At 46.5% G+C, this 22,897-nt stretch overlaps 1 protein-coding gene across 2 annotated transcripts; it reads right to left on the bottom strand.

Annotated features, from left to right (window-relative positions):
• Positions 1–293: 293 nt before the first annotated feature.
• Positions 294–22,461, bottom strand: ACTG2 (actin gamma 2, smooth muscle). Of its 2 annotated transcripts, none has more exons than XM_042932733.1 (9): positions 22,362–22,461; positions 14,388–14,549; positions 13,421–13,549; positions 8,356–8,466; positions 8,024–8,108; positions 6,339–6,500; positions 5,371–5,562; positions 2,918–3,099; positions 294–515 (listed from the first exon to the last, which is right to left on the bottom strand). In XM_042932733.1, exons 2-9 carry the CDS (start codon positions 14,511–14,513, stop codon positions 372–374), a joined length of 1,131 nt encoding a protein of 376 aa, XP_042788667.1. In that variant the 5' UTR covers positions 14,514–14,549; positions 22,362–22,461; the 3' UTR covers positions 294–371. The 2 variants fall into 2 exon arrangements, with proteins under 2 accessions (XP_042788667.1, XP_042788668.1); XM_042932734.1 differs by lacking the exon at positions 22,362–22,461 and adding an exon at positions 20,182–20,341.
• Positions 22,462–22,897: the final 436 nt, after the last annotated feature.

Genomic DNA, 22,897 nt, shown 5'->3' with positions numbered 1-22,897 from the left:
CCCCCCCCCCCCAAGAGTCATCTAGCCCTCATTCTTACTCATGTTGAAGGCAAAGGAAACAAGGCAGTAGAGTGAGAGTACTAGCTTTAGAGTTAGACACACTTGGATTTTAATCTTGGTTCTGTGGTCTTCAGCAAGTCCTTAACTTCTCTGAGCCTCAATTTCCTCATCCATAATATGGGGATATGTGTATCTCACAGGATCATTGTGTGGATTAAAAATAAGGTGTGAAAAGTCCTTAGCACCACGTAAAAGCCCAGGGGGGAGGAGAGAAAAAGCCCCACGCAGAGAGGTAAGGCTTGCAGGTTTTAATGTTTCATGATTAGTAACAGAGCAGTCTCAAGGGGATCCCCAGAGAATCTGTTCTGACTTTAGAAGCACTTCCTGTGGACAATGGAGGGCCCTGCCTCATCATACTCAGGCTTGCTGATCCACATCTGCTGAAAGGTGGAGAGAGAAGCCAGGATGGAGCCTCCAATCCAGACTGAGTACTTCCGCTCTGGGGGAGCAATAATCTGCGAAGAATAAATGTGGTGAATCACCGTCAGTCCCCAAGGGAAGAGCGAGGTGGTCTGGGAATCCTCTCATTACAGAGCGGGCTGCCCCAGGTAAGGACAGGGGCACGGTCAGAAACAAACAGGGTAAACCTTGTGGTAGATTATTAGATTGTTGCTCAAATCTTTGTCCCTCCCTCTCCCCACCCCCCCCCCACCCCGCCCCCATGGGAAGGATGCATTGCTTCACCCTGTGGCTTTGGTCTGGGCCTTGTATCTGCTTTGACCAATGGGACTTAGGCAGACGTGATACAAACGGGAGCTTGAAATGCGCTTCAGGCATGCAGCCGGGCAGGCTCTCTTGTGCCTCTGCCACCTTCAGGGGAAGGGCTTCCCTCGAGAAGCTGCTGGCCCTTCAGCCTGGGCCCCACAATGAGATATGGACCTGACCTGAGCTGGCTAGACCTGCAGGGCTGCCTAGCCGGGCCTGACTTAGATTGGCCGACTCACAGCTGACCTGCAGATGCACAAGCAACAAACACTTAGTGTTATGTCCCTGGGATTTCGCAGTTGCTTGTGCCTCAGCCATAGATGACCCGTGCAAACACCTGCAGGGAAAGTGCTGCTCTGTTCCTGCCTGGAGTTCGGATGCAAGGGCAGCTCAGCCAGTCTGAGTCTTCCAATCCCGAGCCAGCCGGTCCACTCACACCCTGTCTTGAGCTTCATCTGTCAACAGCCACTTATATCTGACAAGTTCTCAAGTTCATACACACACGGTTCATCCTTGCCCCTGCAAGTCCTGAGCTTAGCCTTTAGAAATTGGTTGTCCTGTCAAACAATTTTGAACTCCACCTAAAGGCAGATCCAGAAAGACTGCTATTAAAGGGTCTAAGAATTCAGTGCTAGAAGAAACCAGACACTGGATTTTTTTTTTTTTTTTGTCTACTTAGGCTCTCTCTACATATTTCCTAAATTGCAGAGATCATGGAATTGGAGAGGAAGAAGAGTCTTTAGAAGTTATCTTATTATTCAGTCAGACAAAGGTCACTTGGTCACTCTTTGGACTGACACCTCAAGGACAGCATGGCCACTTTATTGCTGTGCCACTCTGGTTGTGAGAAAACACTGGGCTGTCCTGGGCTGGTGTCCTTGGTCTCACATCTCTTCTTCCACATCCTTGCAGCCTGTCTCATCTCCCCAATTCTTCTGTACAAATCCTGCTGTCCAGTTTGGCTGGGGGTGTTTGTCCCTGCATACACACACCATGGGGAACCTTTGTGCTCTGTATTTTTCCTGCTTCAAGTGCCCTTTCCCCTCCTCTTGTCTTATTTAAGTCACCCTCCGTGATCATGTCTACGAATCACTCAGGGCAGTGGCTCACAAATTGGGATATGCATCAAAACGCTGGTGTTCGTTTATCGATGTAGGTGATGGGACACCCCAAATCTGTTGAGCCAGAATCTGGGGGCGAGGCGAGGTGTGGGATCCTGACACATGGTCCTGGTAAAAAGCCCCTGCCCCGGCCCTGGCACAATGCCCCCGGTATGGCAGGCCTTAGTAAGTACGGTGGCTCCAGTGGCTCCCGGTGACCTACTCTGCTTCCCTGTGCTGAGCACCATATGCTAGAAAGGGGGAAGTCCTAGGGCAGCCCTCCTTTGTGAAAAGGTTCTTAGAACACATTTCCTCAGATCAGGCCTACTCCCAGAGACCAACCTGACTGTGAGACTTTGTAACTTTTAATCTATTCATTACCTGTATTCAATTCCCAACTCTTTTTCTAAACCTGCTGGCAGCAAATCTCCTCGAAGCCCTAAAAGCTCTGTATGGCTGCTTGGGGACCAGAGGTTGGGGAGAAGCAGAAGACAGGTGGGCCCCTGTTCTGATGAGGCCTGTGAGGTGAGCCGCCCTGGTGAGCAGCCACATGGGGAGGACCGGAACCAAGAGGAGACAACAGATCAAAGGCTGCCCAGGAATCAAGTGATGTGTCTGTGAGTGAACCAGCAGCCTGACCCACGCCACACTTTCTCTCCGAAACTTTGACCCTCCTCTGGGGCAACACAGCCCTTTTAAAGTCTAAAGATGCTGTAGTATTGCTTCCTTCTTTTCTTTCCCTCTATTTCCCTCCTCCTGATTGCATCCTCAACTCCCTCAATATTCTCGTCATCCCAAGCTCTTTCACCCCCTTCTCATGTGACATCATGTGATTACATTTGAGATCCCATGCTAAACATGTCTCCAGCTCACCAGTGCCCAAGGAGCATAATCCCCTGAGATGAAATCTGCCCTAGACCAGGACGATGCTGAGCCCAGGAGACCACCAAGCTATGGGCGGGGCAGACAGACTTGGAGCATCTCCCAAGTAGGCAGGTCTTTGGGACCTTTGTATTTTCCCAAAGGGTGGAGGGAACTGGGACAGGACCCACCTTGATCTTCATGGTGCTGGGGGCCAGGGCTGTGATCTCCTTCTGCATCCGGTCAGCAATGCCAGGGTACATGGTAGTGCCCCCGGAGAGGACATTGTTGGCATATAAGTCCTTGCGGATATCGATGTCACATTTCATGATGGAATTGTAGGTGGTTTCATGAATCCCGGCAGACTCCATGCCTAGTACAGGTCATAGTATCTTGTCAACATCCATCACGTCATAAATACCCACACTTCCAGCTCCTCAAGTGACCCTTCTGTTGGTGCAGCCAACAGTACTAAGGTGCAGACCTTAGTACACACCCTTAATCGCCTCCCAGGATTAGACCTCTAACTGGCCTTCGGTTCTTCCTGTTCTGACTGACCTGTCACATTTATCACCCAAGATACATTTCTTTTTCTTTTTTTTTAAGTTTATTTATCTTGAGAGAGAAAGAATGCTAGAGGAGGAGGGGCAGAGAGAGAGAATCTGAAGCACAGGCTTCTGTGCTTCTGACAGCACAGAGCCTGATGTGGAGCTTGAACTCACACAGTGTGAGAACATGACCTGAGCTGAAATCAAGAGTCAGATGCCTAACCAACCGAGCCACCCAGGAGCCCCACACAAGATATAGTTCTAAGGGAACATTCCACTGTGTCGTCTTTTTTCAAGCCTTATTGAGCTAGAATTCATATATCATAGTTTTCACCCCTTTAGAGTTCAGTAGCTTTTAGTATACTCACAGATTGTGCAAACTCTAATTTCCAAAACCTAATTTCAGAACATTTTTAACACCCCAAAAAGAAACACCGTCCCCATTAGCAGACACTGCCATCTCCCCCGTCACCCCTTGCCCAGCCCTAGATAACCACGAATTTACTTTCTGTCTCTATAGATTTGCCTGCTTTGGGCATTTCACATAAATGGAATCATGTAATACGTAGCCTTTTGTGTCTGGCGCCTTTCACTTAACGTTATGTTAATGTTAACATTTCACATAATGTTTTCAAGGTTCATCCATGTTACAGCCTGTGTCAGTTCTTTATTCTCTTTTAGTGCTAAACAGTATTCCACTGCATGGATATACCCGTCATATCGTCTTTGACAGCCCCCTAACCTACAGGTTACATCTAGCTACCTTAGCCTGGCACCAAGACTTTCCACAGTGAAAGGCCTGCATGCCCAACCAGCTCGTGCCCACCTACCTAGTCTCCCCCACCTCTAGTAGTTTTTCCATGTGACAGAATTTCACACTGAGGTTAGAGGAATCTTCCTAAAATACAAACCTGACCCTACTACATTGCCAGCTAAAAACTTGCAGGGATCTTCATTGCTAGTATGATTAAACACCATGCTCTTTGTGGGGTCTGGCAACTCCTTCCAGTTTCCCCTGTGTGCAAACACACATACACACACACACACACACACACACACACACACCTACTTCTCCCATCATGTCCCAAATAACAACATGACCTTTCACACCTCCATGTCTTTATAGGTAGCCTTCCATCCTCCTTGCAGGCCATTCCCATCCTGCACTCCTTCTGTCCCCAGATACCATCAAATGATACTCATTCTTCAAGATTCTGTTCAAATGTTCACCTTCTCCAAGAAGCCTTCACTGATTTCCTAGGCTTCTATCACTTTGTGCAGTTGGTATGTAACACTACACCATCTATCAGCATTTGCTCACAGGCCCATCTCTTCTTATATGCTCCTCGAAAAAAGTAGTTGTCCTTGTATTAAATATTCTCTTATTTAATCCTTGTTGTAACCCTATCTAGTAGGTACTATCATTATTTATACTTTATAGATGAGGAAACTGAGGTTTGAAGAAGGTAACGCATCCAAGGTGACAGGGTCTGAAGGGGCAGAATCAGGACTTGAGACCAGGTCTGCCCCCAGACCCATTCTGTTTACCACTGTGGGTTTTGGTCCCAGTGACCTAAATGTTGGGCCATCCAAGAAGTGTTTTGTGTATTAACCTTATTCTTAGTTTTATGTTATATTCCCTATTCTGCTTTTCCTTTATTTTGATTTTCCTATACTTTTATTTAAAATCAGATTTTATCGGGGCACCTGAGTGGCTCAGTCAGTTGAGCGTCCAACTTCGGCTCAGTTCATGATCTCCCGATTCATGAGTTTGAACCCTGCATCGAGCTCTGTGCTGACAGCTCAGGGCCTGGAGCCTGCTTCAGATTCTGTGTCTCCCTCTCTCTCTGCCCCTCCTCCACTTGCACTCTGTCTGTCTCTCTCTCTCAAAAAGAAATAAACATTTAAAAAATTAGATTTTATCTAGTTGTATTGTTGATGTGTTTTTGGTTCTTCTTGGAAAAATGTGGGCTATGTATAAACCATAAACAAAGTGTGCATGGCTCCTGGTGTTTCTCCCTCCGTCCCCCCACCCCTCTACCTCACCCCCTCCCATCCCCACTCTCGATTAGCAGGGACAGTGGGCAACACCTCACCTATGAAAGAAGGCTGGAAGAGGGTCTCAGGGCAGCGGAAGCGCTCATTGCCAATGGTAATGACCTGCCCATCTGGCAGCTCATAGCTCTTCTCCAGGGAGGAAGAGGAGGCTGCTGTGGCCATCTCGTTCTCAAAGTCCAGGGCGACATAGCACAACTTCTCCTTGATGTCTCGCACAATTTCTCGCTCAGCTAGTAAGAGGAGAAATGACAGAAAGCAGATACTCTGTTCTGTTAGTTTGTCCTATTTTGATCTCCATGAAAACCTCCTCCTCTACTCTGAATTCATTCTTAGGATAAATGTTAATTTTTCATTCCTCTTCCTAAAGTGCAAGTTCAAAATCTTGATTCCCAGGCAAAACTTCGCATGGGCTTTTCTCCTTGCCATCTTTACTCTGCCCTGACAAAGCTACAGGCCTTCCCGAGGGCCTTACAGGACACATTTCCGGCTAGATGTAGGAGAATCTGCTGTGATCTTACAGAATCTAGGAAGGGCCCTGCCTAAGATCTCCTCTTGTCCAGGGTGGACACTGAGGCATGACAACTTCCCCTTAGAAATTCAGACCTTATTTATTCCATGTTCCTCAGACAAACCACAAATGCCCCTAAGAAACAAAATGCATCATCAGATTTTTGCTACCATTTAGCACTGTAAAAACCATCTCTGATCCTGGTGTGGATGTGGACAGAGGTAGCACGTCCCTGGGGAAGCAGGGAATGCTCTGAAAGGGCACTTAGGAGGGTTTATCGCCCTCCCAAGGGCATCTTGGTTGGGAACCTTCCTCCATAAATAAGGCCGCCTTGACTACCTGGTCCTGTCCAGAGGCCCAGCCCCAGCCTAGGGGCCTCCTCATCTATCCCAGGAGAGTTTGAGGGCAGGGGGCCACAGACTTCTCATCAAAGAACACCTGGTCCTAGATCAGATTTCATTCTGAGCTCAAGTGAGAATCAGGGAAGGGGCTGGATACCTGTGGTCACAAAGGAATAGCCTCTTTCTGTGAGAATCTTCATGAGGTAGTCAGTGAGGTCACGGCCAGCCAGGTCAAGACGCATGATGGCATGGGGCAGTGCGTAGCCCTCATAGATGGGGACATTGTGGGTGACGCCATCCCCCGAATCCAGCACGATGCCTATGGACAGAGGGATAGGACCCATGAAAACTTCTTGTCTTTCATCTTTCTGGGACCAGTTGCCAAATGATCCTCAATTACCATACTTTTCTTAAGCAGCTAAGAAAATTCACCCACCATAAGGATCAATAATAATATTTTTTGTGTACATCAATTCATTCTCCAAAATGAGAAGGTAGCTTTCTGGAAGGCAAGTAAAACATCTTCCCTTCTTGTATTCCTTAAAACACTTTCATGGTAATGCATACTTGTCAGTGTGCATCTCAATTGCACATTCTTTAAGGAGACTGGATAATTTGCACATCCTGCTGGCATTAAACTAACACATATGCACAGGCATGGAGAATGTTAGATCTGGAAGGGACCATAAAAACCATCCAATTAAAAAAAAATAACATTCTTGACTGATGAAACTTATTAAACCATGGAGGGAAATGAGCTTTTCAACACGGTAATAAATCTCAATCCATATCATAATCTATGGAGAAACACTAACATTATTATTGTATCATTATTATTTAATACAGTCGAGGATGTTCTAGCCAATGCAATATGACAGAAAATAGAAATAAGAGGTATTATCAAAAAGAAACAGAATTGTCATTATTTACAGATGATGAGGCTGTACACCTAGAAGACCCAAGAGAGTCAACTGAGACATGGCTAGAGCTAATAAGATGGCTCAGTAAGGGCTCGATACAAAATAAACATCCAGAGACGGGTAGTTTACACTTGTACAAGGATGCTGATCACAGCATATTTTACAATAAAAAATAAAAACTGGAGACAACCTAAAAGTCCAGCAGTAGAGAAATGGTAAAACAAATAAGTGAATTATAGAACCATCATACATTCCCCATCACTGTCCTTGTCATCAGCAGTGAAACAATCTTTTCATTTTGCCTCTCCCCCACTAGACCATTAGCTCTGGGATGGCAGGGCTGTCTCATTTGTCACTGTATGCCCATGGCCTGGTGCAGTCTTTGGCATCTGGTAGGGAGTAATGGGAAATGTCTGAAGAATGAATGAATGCATGAATCAATCAATCAATCAATCTTTCATTGAATCAATGAATACTTGAATGAATGAATGTTGAACAATGTTCATGGAAGCTATCGAGTCTCCATTACAAATTGCTCTATCTTGAAGTTCCTTCTGTTTCCCTGAGCACCCTTCTATACCAAGGGCACATACATGTCCACCATCACAGGCGCATGAGCAGAAACATTCCAATACTGCTAGAAAGTGTATGTAAGCTCAGGGACTGACTGTTGTGAGGGAAACAGCCCTTGCTGGATGTACTTGTCATGCTTCATTCATATAAATTCTTGCCAGCTCTACTGGGTAGACCTGAATGCATTCCACATGGGCTTCCCTTCTGTTATCCCTAAGCAGGGTTTTCCCTGGACTTTGACTGTCCCTTTGATTCTTCTGAGCAGGAATTTCTGCAGGAGCCCAGCTTTCTCTACAGCACCTGCCCCCCCACATCAAGTCAGGAAGGGATCAGATTACAGGCTGCTCACCTGTTGTGCGGCCAGAAGCATAGAGAGAGAGCACAGCTTGAATGGCGACATACATGGCAGGGACATTGAAGGTCTCAAACATGATCTGAAAGGACAATGAAGAATGAAGGATGATCTGGCAGAAATCACAGCACCTCTTGGCTCATGGGATGGTTTGTAACCTTATTTAGGGCAAGGGCTGTGCCTATTTACACCACCCCACCTCCCATAGGGCCTGACATAGACTATACACATAGCATGTCCTCAAAAATTTTTGCTGCACTGATGTGTGAAAGGGAGAAGGGATCCATGCTGCTTTCTTGTGTCATGCTTAAGACTTCTTGGCCTCTTACCTGGGTCATCTTCTCCCTGTTGGCCTTGGGATTTAGGGGGGCCTCTGTGAGCAGGGTGGGGTGTTCCTCAGGTGCTACCCGCAGCTCATTGTAGAAGGAGTGGTGCCAGATCTGGTTGAGACAAAAGTCAAACGAGGTGAGGAGTCTCCTATAAAATTCCACTGGCATGTACATGCTGGGGGAGCATGACACAATGTCCACAGCATGGGATGGGTCTGAAGAGAAGACTGTCAGTCCTGGGAATTTCTGCTTAACCTTTGGCGTTTACATTCCTTTTCAACAGGGCCCTAGACAGGACTCAGATCTGGGGCCAATATACTTAGCGTCTTGATTATTTCCATAGGAAATTCCCTCCTCTTTACTCTTCTTCTGTAGAAGAAGAAGACCCATTGCATCTCTCAGTATTCCTTGCTTCCTGGCTTCTGGCTATGCTTGGCGGATGGAAGACATCAGCAAGAGGCTGGAGAGTGGGAAGAGGGAGAGAGGTCAGGGTGTTTCTCCAAGCAATGGTGTGGCTCACTGTGAGCCCGGCTCCTATTGGGTGGCTCCTCTTCCAGCTCTAGTGACACTGCCCCTAACCCACCTTTCAGGCTTCGGGTGTAAGAGCTTTCCTCTGTTCCTAGTACTTGGGTGCCTCAACATCTCTTCCTGGTTCCCTCCCCCTGCTCACACCTCTCTATGGGAACCTGACAGATATGCTTGAACTGTCACTGTCTATTACTGGCCAGGCTGGTGCTTTAGAGCAGGGTTTCCCAACCTCAGCACTTTGACATTTCAGGTTGGGTAATTCCACGATGTGAGAGGCTGACCTATGCATCACAGGATGTTCGGCATTCCTGGCCTCCACCCACTAGATGCCAGTAGCACCTCTCCAGCTATGACAAGCAAAAATGTTTCCAATCATTGCCAAACGTCTCCCAGGAGGCAAAATTGCTCCTGTGGAGAATCACTGCTTTAGAGGAAGCTATTTCTTCTCACCGTGTCCAATGATCCAAGACAACCAAATAGGACTCTACATCTCAGAGGGATTCAGCAGAGTGGCAGGGACATAGGGCTCTGATTTCCTCAGAGGCGGGGCATAGGGTCATTTGCTTCCATTGCACCCATATATTTGTGGACTCCCGGCTTTGTGCTAGGATGGTGCTAACTGTAGTGAGGACAGATATGAAATCAGACATGGTCCCTTGATCTTGGTTTCAAGGCCCAGAGAGGAGTAAAACACCCAAGAAGACAAAATAGAAAGATATATCCACATTTTGAGTAAAAGAGGAGGCAGTTCATTATCTGGGGGATTTGAGTTGGCCCTGCAGGCAAAGGAAGGTCTCCAGAGGCTGAGAAGGGCATCTGAGGCAGAGGACATGGCAGAAGCCAAGGCCCTGTCTATGTAAGTTTCACAACAGAGATATGAATGGCAATGAGTCTTAATTGAGTGATGTCAGTATTTCTTCAAATTTGGGCCCCAGACGCTTTATCACAGAACGAGCTGGGGTGACTGCTGTTGGTGCAGGTTCCCAGGCTGGACCCCAGGTCCAGGAATCCGAATCATGACTGTTGAGGCCAACTACCTGCACTTCATTTTCACTTAACTTTTTAGAGCTTTTACAAAGTACTTTAAAACTTAGAGATGTTGATAATTTTAAAATTATAGAACTATTTCTAAGAGGAGTAAAAGTCTCCCACATTTCCATCATCTAATAATAGTTAACACTTTGGCTTTTTCTTCTTACTAATCTTTCACCTTTGAGCATTTTCAAATTTATTACTATCACGACTTATTTATTTCATGTACTTGTATTTATTTATTGTTACACTATTTTTATGTTTTTACATTCAATCTTGTTTCCTGCCACTGTTTGGTGAGTGTAACATAAATAATTTCTTTTTTCATAGTAAATATTTCTTTTTAATTAATTGAACATTTATTTTTAATGCTTATACAACATTTCATCATATGCTATCGTATATTTAATTGTATTACTGTTCATGGTATCTTTGATTTTTGTTTATAAATAATCCTATCATAGCTATCTTGCACATATTGTATTTTCCTTTTTCTATTCAGGGCATTTCGAAAGAAAAGAATTTTAAAAGTGGAATTACTAGGCTATTAGCATGGTGATTGGAAGACCTTTTTAAAAAATGTATTTATGAAAGAGATGGGGGAAGGGCAGAGAGAGAGAGAGATGGAAAGAGAGAGAGAGAGAGAGAGAAAATCCTAGGAGACTCTGCAGCACAGAGCCCAACACGGGACTCGAACTCACGAACCATAAGATCATGACCTGAGCCGAAATCAAGAGTCAGATGCTTAACCAACTGAGCCACTCTGGCACCCCAGAAGACCTTTTCATTTCTTTTTACCAACAAAGAGGCTAAATCACTCTTTCCTCCAGAATAAGAAAGCCCATTTTTCCCCTACCTGCATCCAGGGTTCTCACTCTTAATATAGGAAATAATTTGGTAGGGAAATATAATACCTCATTGTTTTACTTTGACAATTTACATTTGTTTCAAATGAGTTTAAGTGTTTTCAGATTTGCAACTTTTTATAATTTCTGTTTGGTGGATTATCTGTTCATGTCCTTTATTTATTTGCCCAGTGGAGACTTTGTATTTTTAGTCATCAATTTACATTGGCTGTTTATATTAATCTTCATTGCTCTTGTGAATTTTTTTGCAACTTATTGTTTGCCTTTTACATTTGGTTATGTTTTTCACATACTAGAAGCCATGATTTTTTGAAAATCACATTTGTCATTTTTTCCCTCTATGACTTCTTTCACCAGAAATTTGATAAATGCTCATGCTTACTATGCTGTATTTCTTTACCATTTGAATTTTTATATTTAACTTTTATATTCAGTTTATATGTGTTTGGTGAAATGGTGTATGGTAGAGGCCATAAAGACTTCCCATCCCCCAAATAACTCATCAGTTGTTCTGGAATAATTTGTTGACCAACCCTGTTCTCCCTTTGGTGTTCAAAGTTTCATTTATCATGTATTTCCTCTTTACCTTTGTGCTAGTACCAAACTATTTTAATTTGTATACTATATTATATTTTAATATGTGAACATGGCAAGCTTCTCATAGTTTTCCTTACTCATTGTGTTCTCATAAATTTTGCCTTATTTATTTCTCCAAACGTACGTTATTTATGATTACCCTGCAGAATTAAAAATTGTGATTTTTTTTTTTTTTTTTTTTTTACTCAAACTCATGGCAGCAGAAAGTAGGATGGTAGTTACCAAGAGCTGGGGGTGGGGAGACAGGGAGATGCTGGTCAAGGGGTACAAAGCCTTCATGCAGGATGAATAAATTCTGGAGATTTAATGTATAGCATGGTGACTATAGGTAACACTACTGTCCTGTGTATATGAAATTTGCTAAGAGTGTAAATCCTAAGTGTTCTCAGTACGAGGAAAAAAAAGTCACGATGTGAGGTGATAGGTACATTGATTAGTTGGAATGTGGTGGCTCTTACATATATAAATGTGTATCAAGCCATCAGCTTGTACACCTTAAATATATACAATTTTAGGGGCGCCGGGGTGGCTCAGTCGGTTAAGCGGCCACCTTCGGCTCAGGTCATGACCTCGCGGTCCGTGAGTTTGAGCCCCGCGTCGGGCTCTGTGCCGACAGCTCAGAGCCTGGAGCCTGTTTCGGATTCTGTGTCTCCCTCTCTCTGACCCTCCCCCGTTCATGCTCTGTCTCTCTCTGTCTCAAAAATAAATAAATGTTAAAAAAAATTTAAAAATATATATATATACAATTTTAAAAATTGTGAGTTTTTTATTAGAAAGGCAATGAGCCTATAAATGAATTTGGGAAGATTTGACAGCTTTCCCCTATTCTATTTTTCTTTGAGGTGTATAATATATGTTCAGGAATTTCTTTAAAGAGGTCACACATTATTACTACTAAAATAATTACTGCTAAAATATTTTTATACCAAAATATTTTGTCTATTATGTTTTTGAATTAGATTCTGTTAGATACTATGAGTAATAGATGCCATTTACTGAGTACAGTGTTCCATGCCTTGAGATCATACTGAGTACCTAATTCAGTCTCCAAAGCAACCCTAATGAAGTAAGTATTTTTATCTACACAAATGGAGAAACTGAGGCTCAAAAGGAAGAACCCACTGCCAGACCTCCCTGCCACGGACTCCAGGATCTGTGCTGTTAGCCACTGCACAGCGTAAAAGCTTCACACCCCAAATAACTGAATCTGGGATTTAGACAAGAGTAGAGTGTATTACAGATTTCACAGCAACATCCTCCTCTCTGGTCGCAGTCTGTTCGATAAGCATTCTATGGCACTTCAAAAGGCACTCCTTGCAAAAACAAGGATTCTCAGACAAATGTCAGCAGAACATATCAAAAGAATATTAGGAAGGCTCTATTAGCATTTCCCACACGTGATTTTGTTGATCACAAACTACCATTTAAAAATCCCCCCCTTACCCCTGCATTTTCTTGCGCACACACGTACACACACACACACGTTTCTAGAAACCCCTAGAGAGTCCTACTTAGAACTTTCATTAGAGAATCATCATAACGACATGGCATTAATGCAGCTCCCTGAGGTCATGACAGGAAAAAATGAAAGGGAGAGAAGCCATTTGCCCCCGTAGAGGCAGCAGCAGCATTGAGCACCTGCTAGAGCGAAAACTGTTTGAAAGGATGAAGCTGGGCATTAGGTAGGACAGGTCCTCAGACCCCAGACAGGGAGTTAGGAAGCTACTGTCAGTTAATGAGGAGCTACCGAAGCTTCTCGAGAAGATGAGGGACACGATCTGATCTGTTTTTAGGAAGACTGGCTTTGCAGCAGTGCAGGGAATTCACTGGATGGTGAGGCTGGAGACAAAGAAATCAGGAAGCCATTGCAGCCGTCCAACGAGAGCCATTGGCAGCCCCACGGGGAGTGACCAGGGGGATGGACGAAGAAGGAAGGAAGGATATGAGACACATCTTAGAGGCACTTGACAGGACAGAGGCCTGTGGGAGACGAGGGTCATGACGGTGCATTATTATACCAAAAGGGGGGAGTCCACCAATACCTTCTCCATGTCATCCCAGTTGGTGATGATGCCGTGTTCAATGGGGTACTTGAGAGTTAGGATCCCTCGCTTGCTCTGAGCCTCATCCCCGACGTAGCTGTCTTTCTGGCCCATTCCCACCATTACACCCTGTAATGCAAAAGACAAGGAAGAAGCAGATTGGCTGAGGGCTCCACTTAGGGGGATCTAGGCACTGGAGGGGCTGTGAAGAAGGATACAGATGGGAAAGATATCTTTCTTCCTGGAGACAGGACAGAACGAGACATGGGTGAGGCAGGTACTGATGAATGTGGAGGTGGCGTGGAGAGAAGGGGGAGGGTTTCCTGTGGGCTCATCTCTCTTCTCTCTCCTAAGACAACGTCATTTTCCGAGAGAGCAGGGCCTTCCATGCGCTTCTTCCCTCACCTCACGCACACAGGGCTCACACTTGCTCTCCTCAGATACCCTCTGCTTACATTTTGACGTCCCCACATCTTGGCTCCTGCTCTTCTCTGCATATGAGGAGATCCTCCGTATCCTCAGTTTTCCCTTTTCTGCAAAGCCTCTCTTCCCTGGTCCCTCCACTCATATTTAATCTCTCCCTCCTTTGTGCTCCTCCTGGTGAAATATTTTGCCTCTGTTGTAGCCTGTGATCTCAAGTTAGTTCACAGAGTGTACATTTCTTAAAGGCAAAGTTCTTATTTACTTGCAGGTATTTTTTACAAGTTTCTTCCAAAGACTTAAGCCAAACATAATACCATCCCTGCATGCCTGGGCTATGTTGGGTTTAGTCCTGGATATTTCTATTTGAAGGGTCTTGCTCTGTTAGTTAACTGGAAGCGAGTCCCCCCCCCACCCCCAACACATGCACTCACAAAGCTCACACACACACATACACACACGCGCGCACACACACACGTCAGGTAGTCTCCACCATGCAGCGCTTCCTCCTAGAGGCTCAAAGCCTTGGGTCCGGATGAGCACATACCTGGTGGCGAGGGCGGCCCACGATGGAGGGGAAGACAGCCCGGGGGGCATCATCTCCAGCAAAGCCAGCCTTGCACAGGCCAGAGCCATTGTCACACACGAGCGCAGTGGTCTCCTCTTCACACATGGTGAGTGTGGCCGAGTGAACCGGGGGCTGGAGCACCTTCGGGGCAGGGGGAGAAGAGAACTAGTCAGCGCCTTGTCAAAATCATGCTGGAGACAGGCTTCTTGGTTCTGAAGCTTGACTCCACCTCCAACCAGGGCCCAGTTCCACGAAGAGCAGACATGGGCCTGAACTCCCACTCCCTGGCAGTTGGACTTCTTCCCTGGAGCCTGCTGTCCCGGGCTGGATTGTGTCCCCACCGCCCCAAGTCATATGTTGAAGTCTTCACCCCCAGCGTGTCAGAGCAGGACCATATTTGGCAATAGTGTCTTTAGACAGGTAATTAAGGCAGAATGAAGTCAATAATCTAATATGACTGGTGTTCAATGGGACTAATCTAATAGGATGGATATCTTTATAGGATGTGGACATTAGAAGTGGCTCGGGGAGGAAGGGCAGCCTGAGAGGAGAGAGGATTCTGGACAGGAAGCCCAGTCCCTGGCTCTTTGGGTGGAGAAAGCAGCAGTCCGTCCGCTGATGCTCATCGCTGCATTGGGATGGCTGCAAAGTGGTGAGGGAGTTCATTTTTCCCACATCTGTTGCAGGTTTTCTTTCTTTCAGGGAGGCTAAAATACAACAGCTGACGACTCGTTGGCGCTCGGTGACAAAGAAGAAACAACAGAAGCTCAGGGGAGGGTGTGCAGACTGCCCCCTGGCCTGGGGGTCCCCCAGGGGGACAGGTGGAAGACAGAAAGGCCCTGGGCTCAGGGAGGTTAACTCTCAGCAGTCCAGGAAAAACAGGTGGCTGCTGAGGAGGAAGGCCCCTGGAAGCTTCATTCAGAACATTTGACCACAGGCCGGGAAAGGAGATAAATGCTATGGAAATCTGTGACCCTGGCTCTTCCGGTACCTCACATCAAAGGTGGACAAAGCAAGGAGGAGACAGAGACACAGGCTTGTGAATATGAGGTCAGAAAGGCAAAGTCGAGGCTGAGCAGAAGGTTAGTAACACGCTTTAAGGCTAAAAGGAAGCTCTTCCCTGTTACATTCAAAGCAGAGTGGACACCAGGGAAGAAGCTGCTGTGACTTCCTGAATCCAGCTCTGCCTCTGTCCCTGTTCCCCCTGGGGTTCCCCATGGCTATGGATCAAGTCCCAGCCCTCTAACTCAGGCCACAGAGCTCCCCAGGGTCTGGCCGGGCCTGTGTCTCCAGGCTCACCTTCCCTCTTGCCCCCTCTTGGCCTTCTCACTCTGCCTATATGGACTTTCTTTCCATTCTCTGAACTGTGTCATCTTCTCTCCCTGCCGGACCTTGAGACGCAGGGTCTGGAGCACCCTCCCCTCACCTGTTTGCTAGTCTAACTCCTATCACCTGCCAGGCCTCTGCATGGACACTGCATTTTCATGAGGCCTCTCTGGCCCACCAGTCTGTCAGTATCCCCTCTTCTTGGCCCCACAGCACCTTGAACTTGCATGAGCAATGATCAACTCTGCATATCCCGGCTCGTTCATAGCTCTGCAAAGGCAGGAGCTGGGTCTGTCCTGTTCCCCCCACGATTCTTCAGTGTGCCCAACACAATATCTGGCACAGAGTGTGCTTTTAAATGTTTGTCATCAAAATGAAGGAGTGAATTAATCAATGGGAGTCAAGGAGAAGGATTTTCAGAGTAACAAAGATAGACCAAACACTGGTAAGAGGAACTCAAGGTGTGAGATGAGATGGAGATTGAAAGACAGCACCCTCCCCTAGCTGCTTAAAACAATAGTTTCCGGTCTGAGCAGTTTCTGGACTGCAGAGAAGATCCTAACTTCCTACCATGTTAGAAGAGTGGGAAATGAAGGGATGTCAGAAAACTGAAGATGGGCAAAGTTTGTTCTAATGTTCAAAAAGGGAAAGAAAGCAGATTTCTCAAACATCAGTTAATCTTGATATGCAAGGTAGGCAGGTTTCCAGAAGGCACTGTTAAAGAAGAAAGCATTATTAAAGAAGCAGTGATTTCTTATAATTACTAAGGGTTTACCAAGAACAAGTGTTGACAGAGTGACAGCCTCCCCTTTTTCCCCAGGACTGCTGTGGGCTGGGAATGCAGAAGAAGGTGGGAGACCTTGGACCTTAACTTGATCATGGCATCTGACGAGGTCTCCTGTGATATCCCTATTGATAAAGCCATGTGGGCTGAACAATAAATGAGTTAGGCATATTTACAGCTGCCTGAATTACTGTCACTGAAAGGTGTTAATTAATGAGTCAACATCAACCTGGAGGCAGCAACATTCCTCCAGGCTCCACTCTCAGTCCTCTGTCACACATTTTTATAAATGCGTTGGATGAAAATATGGGGTACGTGCCGATCAAACTTCCAGAGCTGGAAGAGAGTATAATATTAAATGTGTTGGATGGAACAATCAAAACCCAAGATGATCTGAAAAAACAGAGAAAATGAGCCAAGTCAAATAATATTAAACCTAACAGGGTAAATACGAGGTTTTGCACGTGGGTCGAAATAAGCAAACTGTGATGGCTCTTGTTTAGCATCTGTAAGCGAGACATGGGGTCTTGGGAAGAGGGAGCAGTACTCTGGGGCCAGGCTAAAAGCTAACACCACCTCTAGCTGGAACACCAGGTCCGATGCTTGCCCCCCGCCCCCTCCCCGCATCTGGCAAAGGTGTGGGGAGGTGGGTTTGCATTCACAGCGGAGGTGTGCCAAATTGCACTGCATTTCAGAAGGGGAATTCGAAAATCCTTGTCCCCGGTCTTAAAAATGTAACTTTTGACTCCACAAAGGCACTTCCAGGATTTTATGCTTGGGAAACACTCATGGGTGAATGCAAAGATTTGGCTACGGGCTAGTTTATCACCGCTTAAAATAACCAAAATTAGAAGCCACGTAATATCAAAGGAAGTTGTCGAATAATAAATTGGCTTGTAAACTAACTGCCTGAAACCTTTGTATAATGGGGAGAGCAGAATAGTTAATGCAACAGAAAAGGGGTGAGCTGCATTGCTAGGTGAAACATACCAGTATTGTCCATGTTTCCATTTTTGGTAAAAATGTATTTTTAATTTTAAAAAATGTGGGGCTCTTCACATAGATTATCTATTTAATCCTCATAAAAGCCCCAAGGGAAAATGTTTTTATTTCTATTTTACAGATTTGGAAGCCAAGTCTCAGAGAAGGGAAAGAACTTGGCCCAAGTTCTCAGTCAAGAAGAGGCAGGGCTGGCATCAACTCAGAACAGGTTCCAAAGCCGGAAGCTTACACCTTCCTTAGTGAAACTGTCCTAACTTCTCCATGTTTGGTGTTTTTGCCTCTGTCTCTCCATCTCTCTAGAGCCGTTGGCAGCAAAAGGCCGAAACAAAAGGATCTGTGTTCACTTCTCTTTCTGAGCCTCTGCACCCCTCCTATGCCAGGACTAAGTCTGGGTTTATGTTTACAGCCCTCAAAACTAACTCAGTGCTTAGCAAACAGTAGGTGCTCAATAAACAGTGGGTGACCCCCACTACCACCTGAGTGGCCCCTTTCCAGATCTGATCTGCCCTGCCCCTGGGATCCCTGGGTCCCCACAGTCCAGTCTCCTGACAGCTTGCTCACACGGGCCTGATTTGAATCACAGGGAGACAGTTTTCTCTTCACAAGCTGGTCGGCTACCAGTTGTGCTGCCCTGTTCTAGCACGTGGTCCACCAGGAAGGGAAAACCACCTCAAAAGCTAGAAGGTGGCTGAGAGGAAAAGCTGCATCTCTGTGACTATCTCCCTCTGGGGTCCCCTCAGCATCCCTCTCTGGTGTGATTTGTAGTTCAAGCCTGTCTGGCTTTTCAATGGACCCTTTTGTCTCCCGCTGAGTTCCCCACACACGGAAGGAGAGGATTGGACTTTGTTTCCCAAGCTGAGCAGCAGCTGAGACAAGCCACAAAGCAACTTAAAGCTGTCAACAATGCCATTGTGCAGCACTTTAGCTGGATTTAAATCTGCTTTTTTGAAGTCAGAACCAAATGAGAAGTGACAGAGGTAAAGACAGGGGTAGGGCTGCTGGCCTGGAGTGGGGCCTCCACGGGGTCCCACACTGCCTGAGAAGAAAGGTTTCACCATGAAGCCAGGCTCTCCTGGAATGTCTTTGCCAAGAGAAATTCTAGACCTTTCTCAGCTGCTTGCTGGTAATCTGTGACTAGGCTTGAGTGTGTCAGCTGAACCAAAGCCAAAGTCACTGTGGTTTCCCGGGGTCACAACCATTCTGTGCTCACAGAAAGCCAACAGAATTATTCTGGCTCTTTCGGCACATCTGGTCTTCACTGAGGATTTCAGAGTTAGAAACCCAGCTCCACCCCGCCCCTCAGGGTGGTCAAAACCCAAAGACATAATGGGTGCCAAAAAATGTGTTCATTCACTCATCTCCCTGGCCACCCTCAGGCAAACATGAGGGCAGAGATGTTAGCCCCCCAACCTGTCACTCTGAAGGAGACAAGATTTGGCTTCAGAGTTCTTTCCAGCTTCCCTTTCTTTCCCCTTCTCCTCCCTCAGGGTATCCCCTTCCCATGGCCCCTTCCCCTGAATCCCCCTCTGGCCTTCAGTTTCCTGGAAAGGGTAGCATCTGTCTCCTGGGATTGTGAAGCAAATGAAATAATGGAAATGTGGGGCACCTGGATGGCTCAGTCGGTTGAGCATCTGACTTTGGCTCAGGTCATGAGCTCATGGTTCATGAGTTTGAGCCCCATGTCCGGTTCTGTGCCAACAGCTTGGAACCTGGACCCTGCTTCAGATTCTGTGTCTCCCTCTCTCTCTGCCCCTCCCCCGCTCATGCTCTGTCTCTCTCTCTCTCAAAAAAAAAAAAAACCATTAAAAAAAAAAGAAATAGTGGAAACGAAAGTGCTTTATAATTGTAAATCAGGATCTGCAAACTAATGCCTGTTTTCGTGGGCCCCACCAGCTAAGAATGATTTTGACATTTTTCAGTGGTTGCAAAAAACGCCAAAGAATAATACTCTATGACTTGAGAAAATTATATGAAATTTGAATTTCAGAGCCTATCAATAAACTTTTATTGGAACACAGCCACACCTGTTCATTTACATACTGTCTATGGCTGCTATCCCTATGATGGCAGCCTTGAATAGTCGCCACAGAAACCTTCAGACTTGCAAAGCATAAAATATTTACTATCTGGCCTTCCTCAGAAAAAGTTCGCCAAACCCTGTTGCAAAGGGCTGCAAAAATCATAGTTCTTATGACCTCTCTTACTCTTCTCTATCAGAACTTGCTCCCATAATGAAGTCTGTCATATTGGAAGGAGTTGAACCATCCACTTCACAAATCAATGATTACTAAAGGGAAGACTGAACTTACACCACTTTCCAAAGGCATTTTCATTTCAGTACAAAATGTAAGTCCTAAAAGGAAGGCCTCTCAGATGGTGGGACCTCAAACAATAGTTGGAGAAATATTTTGCAGTGAGGGCTTCAAACGACATTAAGCAGCTGCCTATAATAATCTGCAGACACACATATCCATACAATTAGCCTGGCAGAGAGAAATAATTTAACAAAAAACACTCCTGCGGTGGAAAATTCCAGCAGCAGCACCTCTAATCAACTTTGTTATCTTGACTTCGTTGGTATACTTAACTAAATTAAAAATGACTTCTGGTTAGTAATATTTCTTATCCTCAGGAATCTGCCGTTTGGGCCTGTTCTTTTACCTGAGCCTCTCTCTCTCTTGCTCTGCCGGATCCGCTCAGTCCAGACCCCTCTCCCGGGCTCTAGAAGACTGCCTGCAGGGCATCTATACCCCAGACCCCTAGCACCTCGACTCCACCTCCGGGACTGCGGCCTTCATCACCATCCTCTACTTGGAACCGCCCGAGAGAGAAGAGCACCGCCCACTCTGGAGGCCACGCCCAAGACCCGACTCCTCCCACTGCCCTTCCAACCAATCCTGGGGTCTTGTATTTCTGATTCCGCGCCACCGCGGCGCTCCAGCTCAGGGCCTCTGCACAATCCGGTAGCGCTCTCGCCCTGTTCCAGTCCACTCTCTTCCAGACCGCTGACAGAGCAGTCCCTTCAAAGGGCAGATCTCTTGCCGTCACGCTTCTGTGGTCCCCCATTGCCTAACCCTTTAGTGTATGAAGCCTTAGTAATCCAGCGCTGCCAGCCCCTCTGTTTAAACTGTCCCTGCTTCCTGTCTTGAAATCTAATTCAGTGGAGTTGAGCCACTTAAACAGTCCAAAGACCATGCTTCCCTGATTTGGGGACTAATCCTACATCAGTACCCAGCTCAGGTACCCTTCCTCCAGGAAGCCTTCCCAGATAACTCCAGGACTGGGTGACGGCCCCTCCCGGGCTTTATCTGTTTGTTTGCTCATCTCTCCTAGTGATTGCAGAAGCCTCTACACTGTCCCTAAGGAGCAGGAGCCTGACACATAAAAAGTACTCAATAAATGTTGGTGCAATGAACAAAGGGAAGGAGAAAAGAACTCTAGCCTCAAAGTCATGATGTCATACTGCCCATTTGGTATCCCAGACCTGGCATGTAGTATCACATTGCTCATTGCATTTTCTCCAAGTACCTATCCATCTCCACCAGAGGAAGCTCAGTTTCTTTTCCGCTCAAAGGCTAACCTCAAAGTCTAAACTTGTTCGAATAGTAAAAAGCAAGCCCTCAGTGCCTCCCCGTGCAAAGTGTGGTTCCAGAACTGCAGCTTCAGCATCACTTGGGAGCTTATTAGGAATGCAGATTATCAGACCCCACCCCAGCCTACCGAATCAGAATCTGGGGTGGGGTGGAGGACAATCTGTGTTTTAACAAGCCCTGCAGGTGATACTTAAAGCACTCAGGGTCAGGCCCTAACAGTGTTGAGCTGAGCACCCTATAAATGTATTATCTCATTTAATCCCCACAACAACACTGCCAGGTAGGTATTATTACTCCCATAATACCAGGTAGGTATTAGCACTCCCATTTTACAGGTGAGAACATTGGGGTCACCAAGTAACTCTGGCAGCTGGGCAGTCTGCCTCCAAGGGCTCCACCACTGCACCAAGCTGCCTCAGCCACAAACAGATGTTCACAACTCTGATCACAAAAGTGGAAACAGCCCCTTGGTCTCATTTCCCTCTTAATTATTTGTGCGTGCATGTGTTGCAGGGGATCGGAGGGGAGGATGAAGGCATTGGTAGGTGGTTTCACAGCTGGGTGTGAGCCTTTCGGGCAGGTCACTTAACTTCTCTAGGCCTCAGTGTCTTCAGAATGAATTAGATGACTGTCATGTTCCCGCCAGCCCTAAACCTGCATGATGCCACAGGACACTTGCCCGTGCCCCAACCCTGAGTTTCCACATCCCCCAATGACCCTGGAGCCTTCAAGGACTGAGAAAATTCTCAATTCATCTCAGCCAAGCATGAATCAGAGGAGAGTGAGACCCACAAGGGGACTGAAGAAAACACACTTCCATTCCCAACACAGACATCGCATGGATCCTGGGACCATTGTTGGCTTTGATTCAAATACCCCGAGAAGAAGCTGTTTTCCTGCAAAACATCCGCTTCCCTAAAACAGCCTCTCAGACATTCTGAGCCATGACAGAGGACATGAGGTTATAGATCTGCAGTGGCCCAGGTGAGCAGGGTGAGTAGAGACCACAGGTGTTTTATCCCACCCGCCATCCAGTTGCAGGGCTGTCCAGCATGCCCCGTGCCCAGAGATGCCTTTTCCTGGAAGGCAGCAGCATGCCCGGAGGCCCCACTGCCCACCGAGCGCCTTGACATGTGAGCTGGGCCAGCGTCACGGAAGCCAGGCCAATCTGGAGGCACTTCCCGCACCCAGGAGGCCAGGCAGCCTCAGAAAGGAAGGGATGGCAGAAGCTGTGTGTGCAGTACTCACCGAGTATACGAGAGGTCCTTCTCCCAGTGACGGAGAGCTGGTGTGTCTTTGGCATAAATACCAGAGCAATATAAAACCCCAGAGGCGGATCTTCTTTAAACAGAGTCCCTAAAAAGGCCAGCTGACGGTGTGTTAACAATATTACCATATAAGGTGGTTTTTTCAATAAATCGGCCTAGGGGGGTGGGGAAGGGGGCTGGGTAGAGTGAATTATCATTTGAGAAATGTATGCAAAAGGACTCCAGTGGCAACAGCCCTGGTGCTGGCGGATTTGTTCCTTTTATGCTGCACTTGCATCAACAAAACTCACACCAGGCCTTATAAGCTGCCCAGAGTGAGGCCAGATACAACTCTGCTCCTGGAAAGAGAACCATACCAAGAATGGCAGTGGGCCTCCTCCCTCCACACCTCCCTCCTTAGGCCCTGCTGCCTGCAGCCCCCCCACCCCACCCTGGGTCGGCCTGGGACACCCATGCTGTGCCCCAAAGTGGGTGCAGTCGTGCCTTGTCTGGTGCAAGCCCAGGACAGTTAAAAGC

Source organism: Panthera leo, chromosome A3 (genome assembly GCF_018350215.1).
Source record: "Panthera leo isolate Ple1 chromosome A3, P.leo_Ple1_pat1.1, whole genome shotgun sequence".
NCBI lineage: Eukaryota > Metazoa > Chordata > Mammalia > Carnivora > Felidae > Panthera > Panthera leo.
This window is presented reverse-complemented; position numbering and strand designations above follow the sequence as displayed.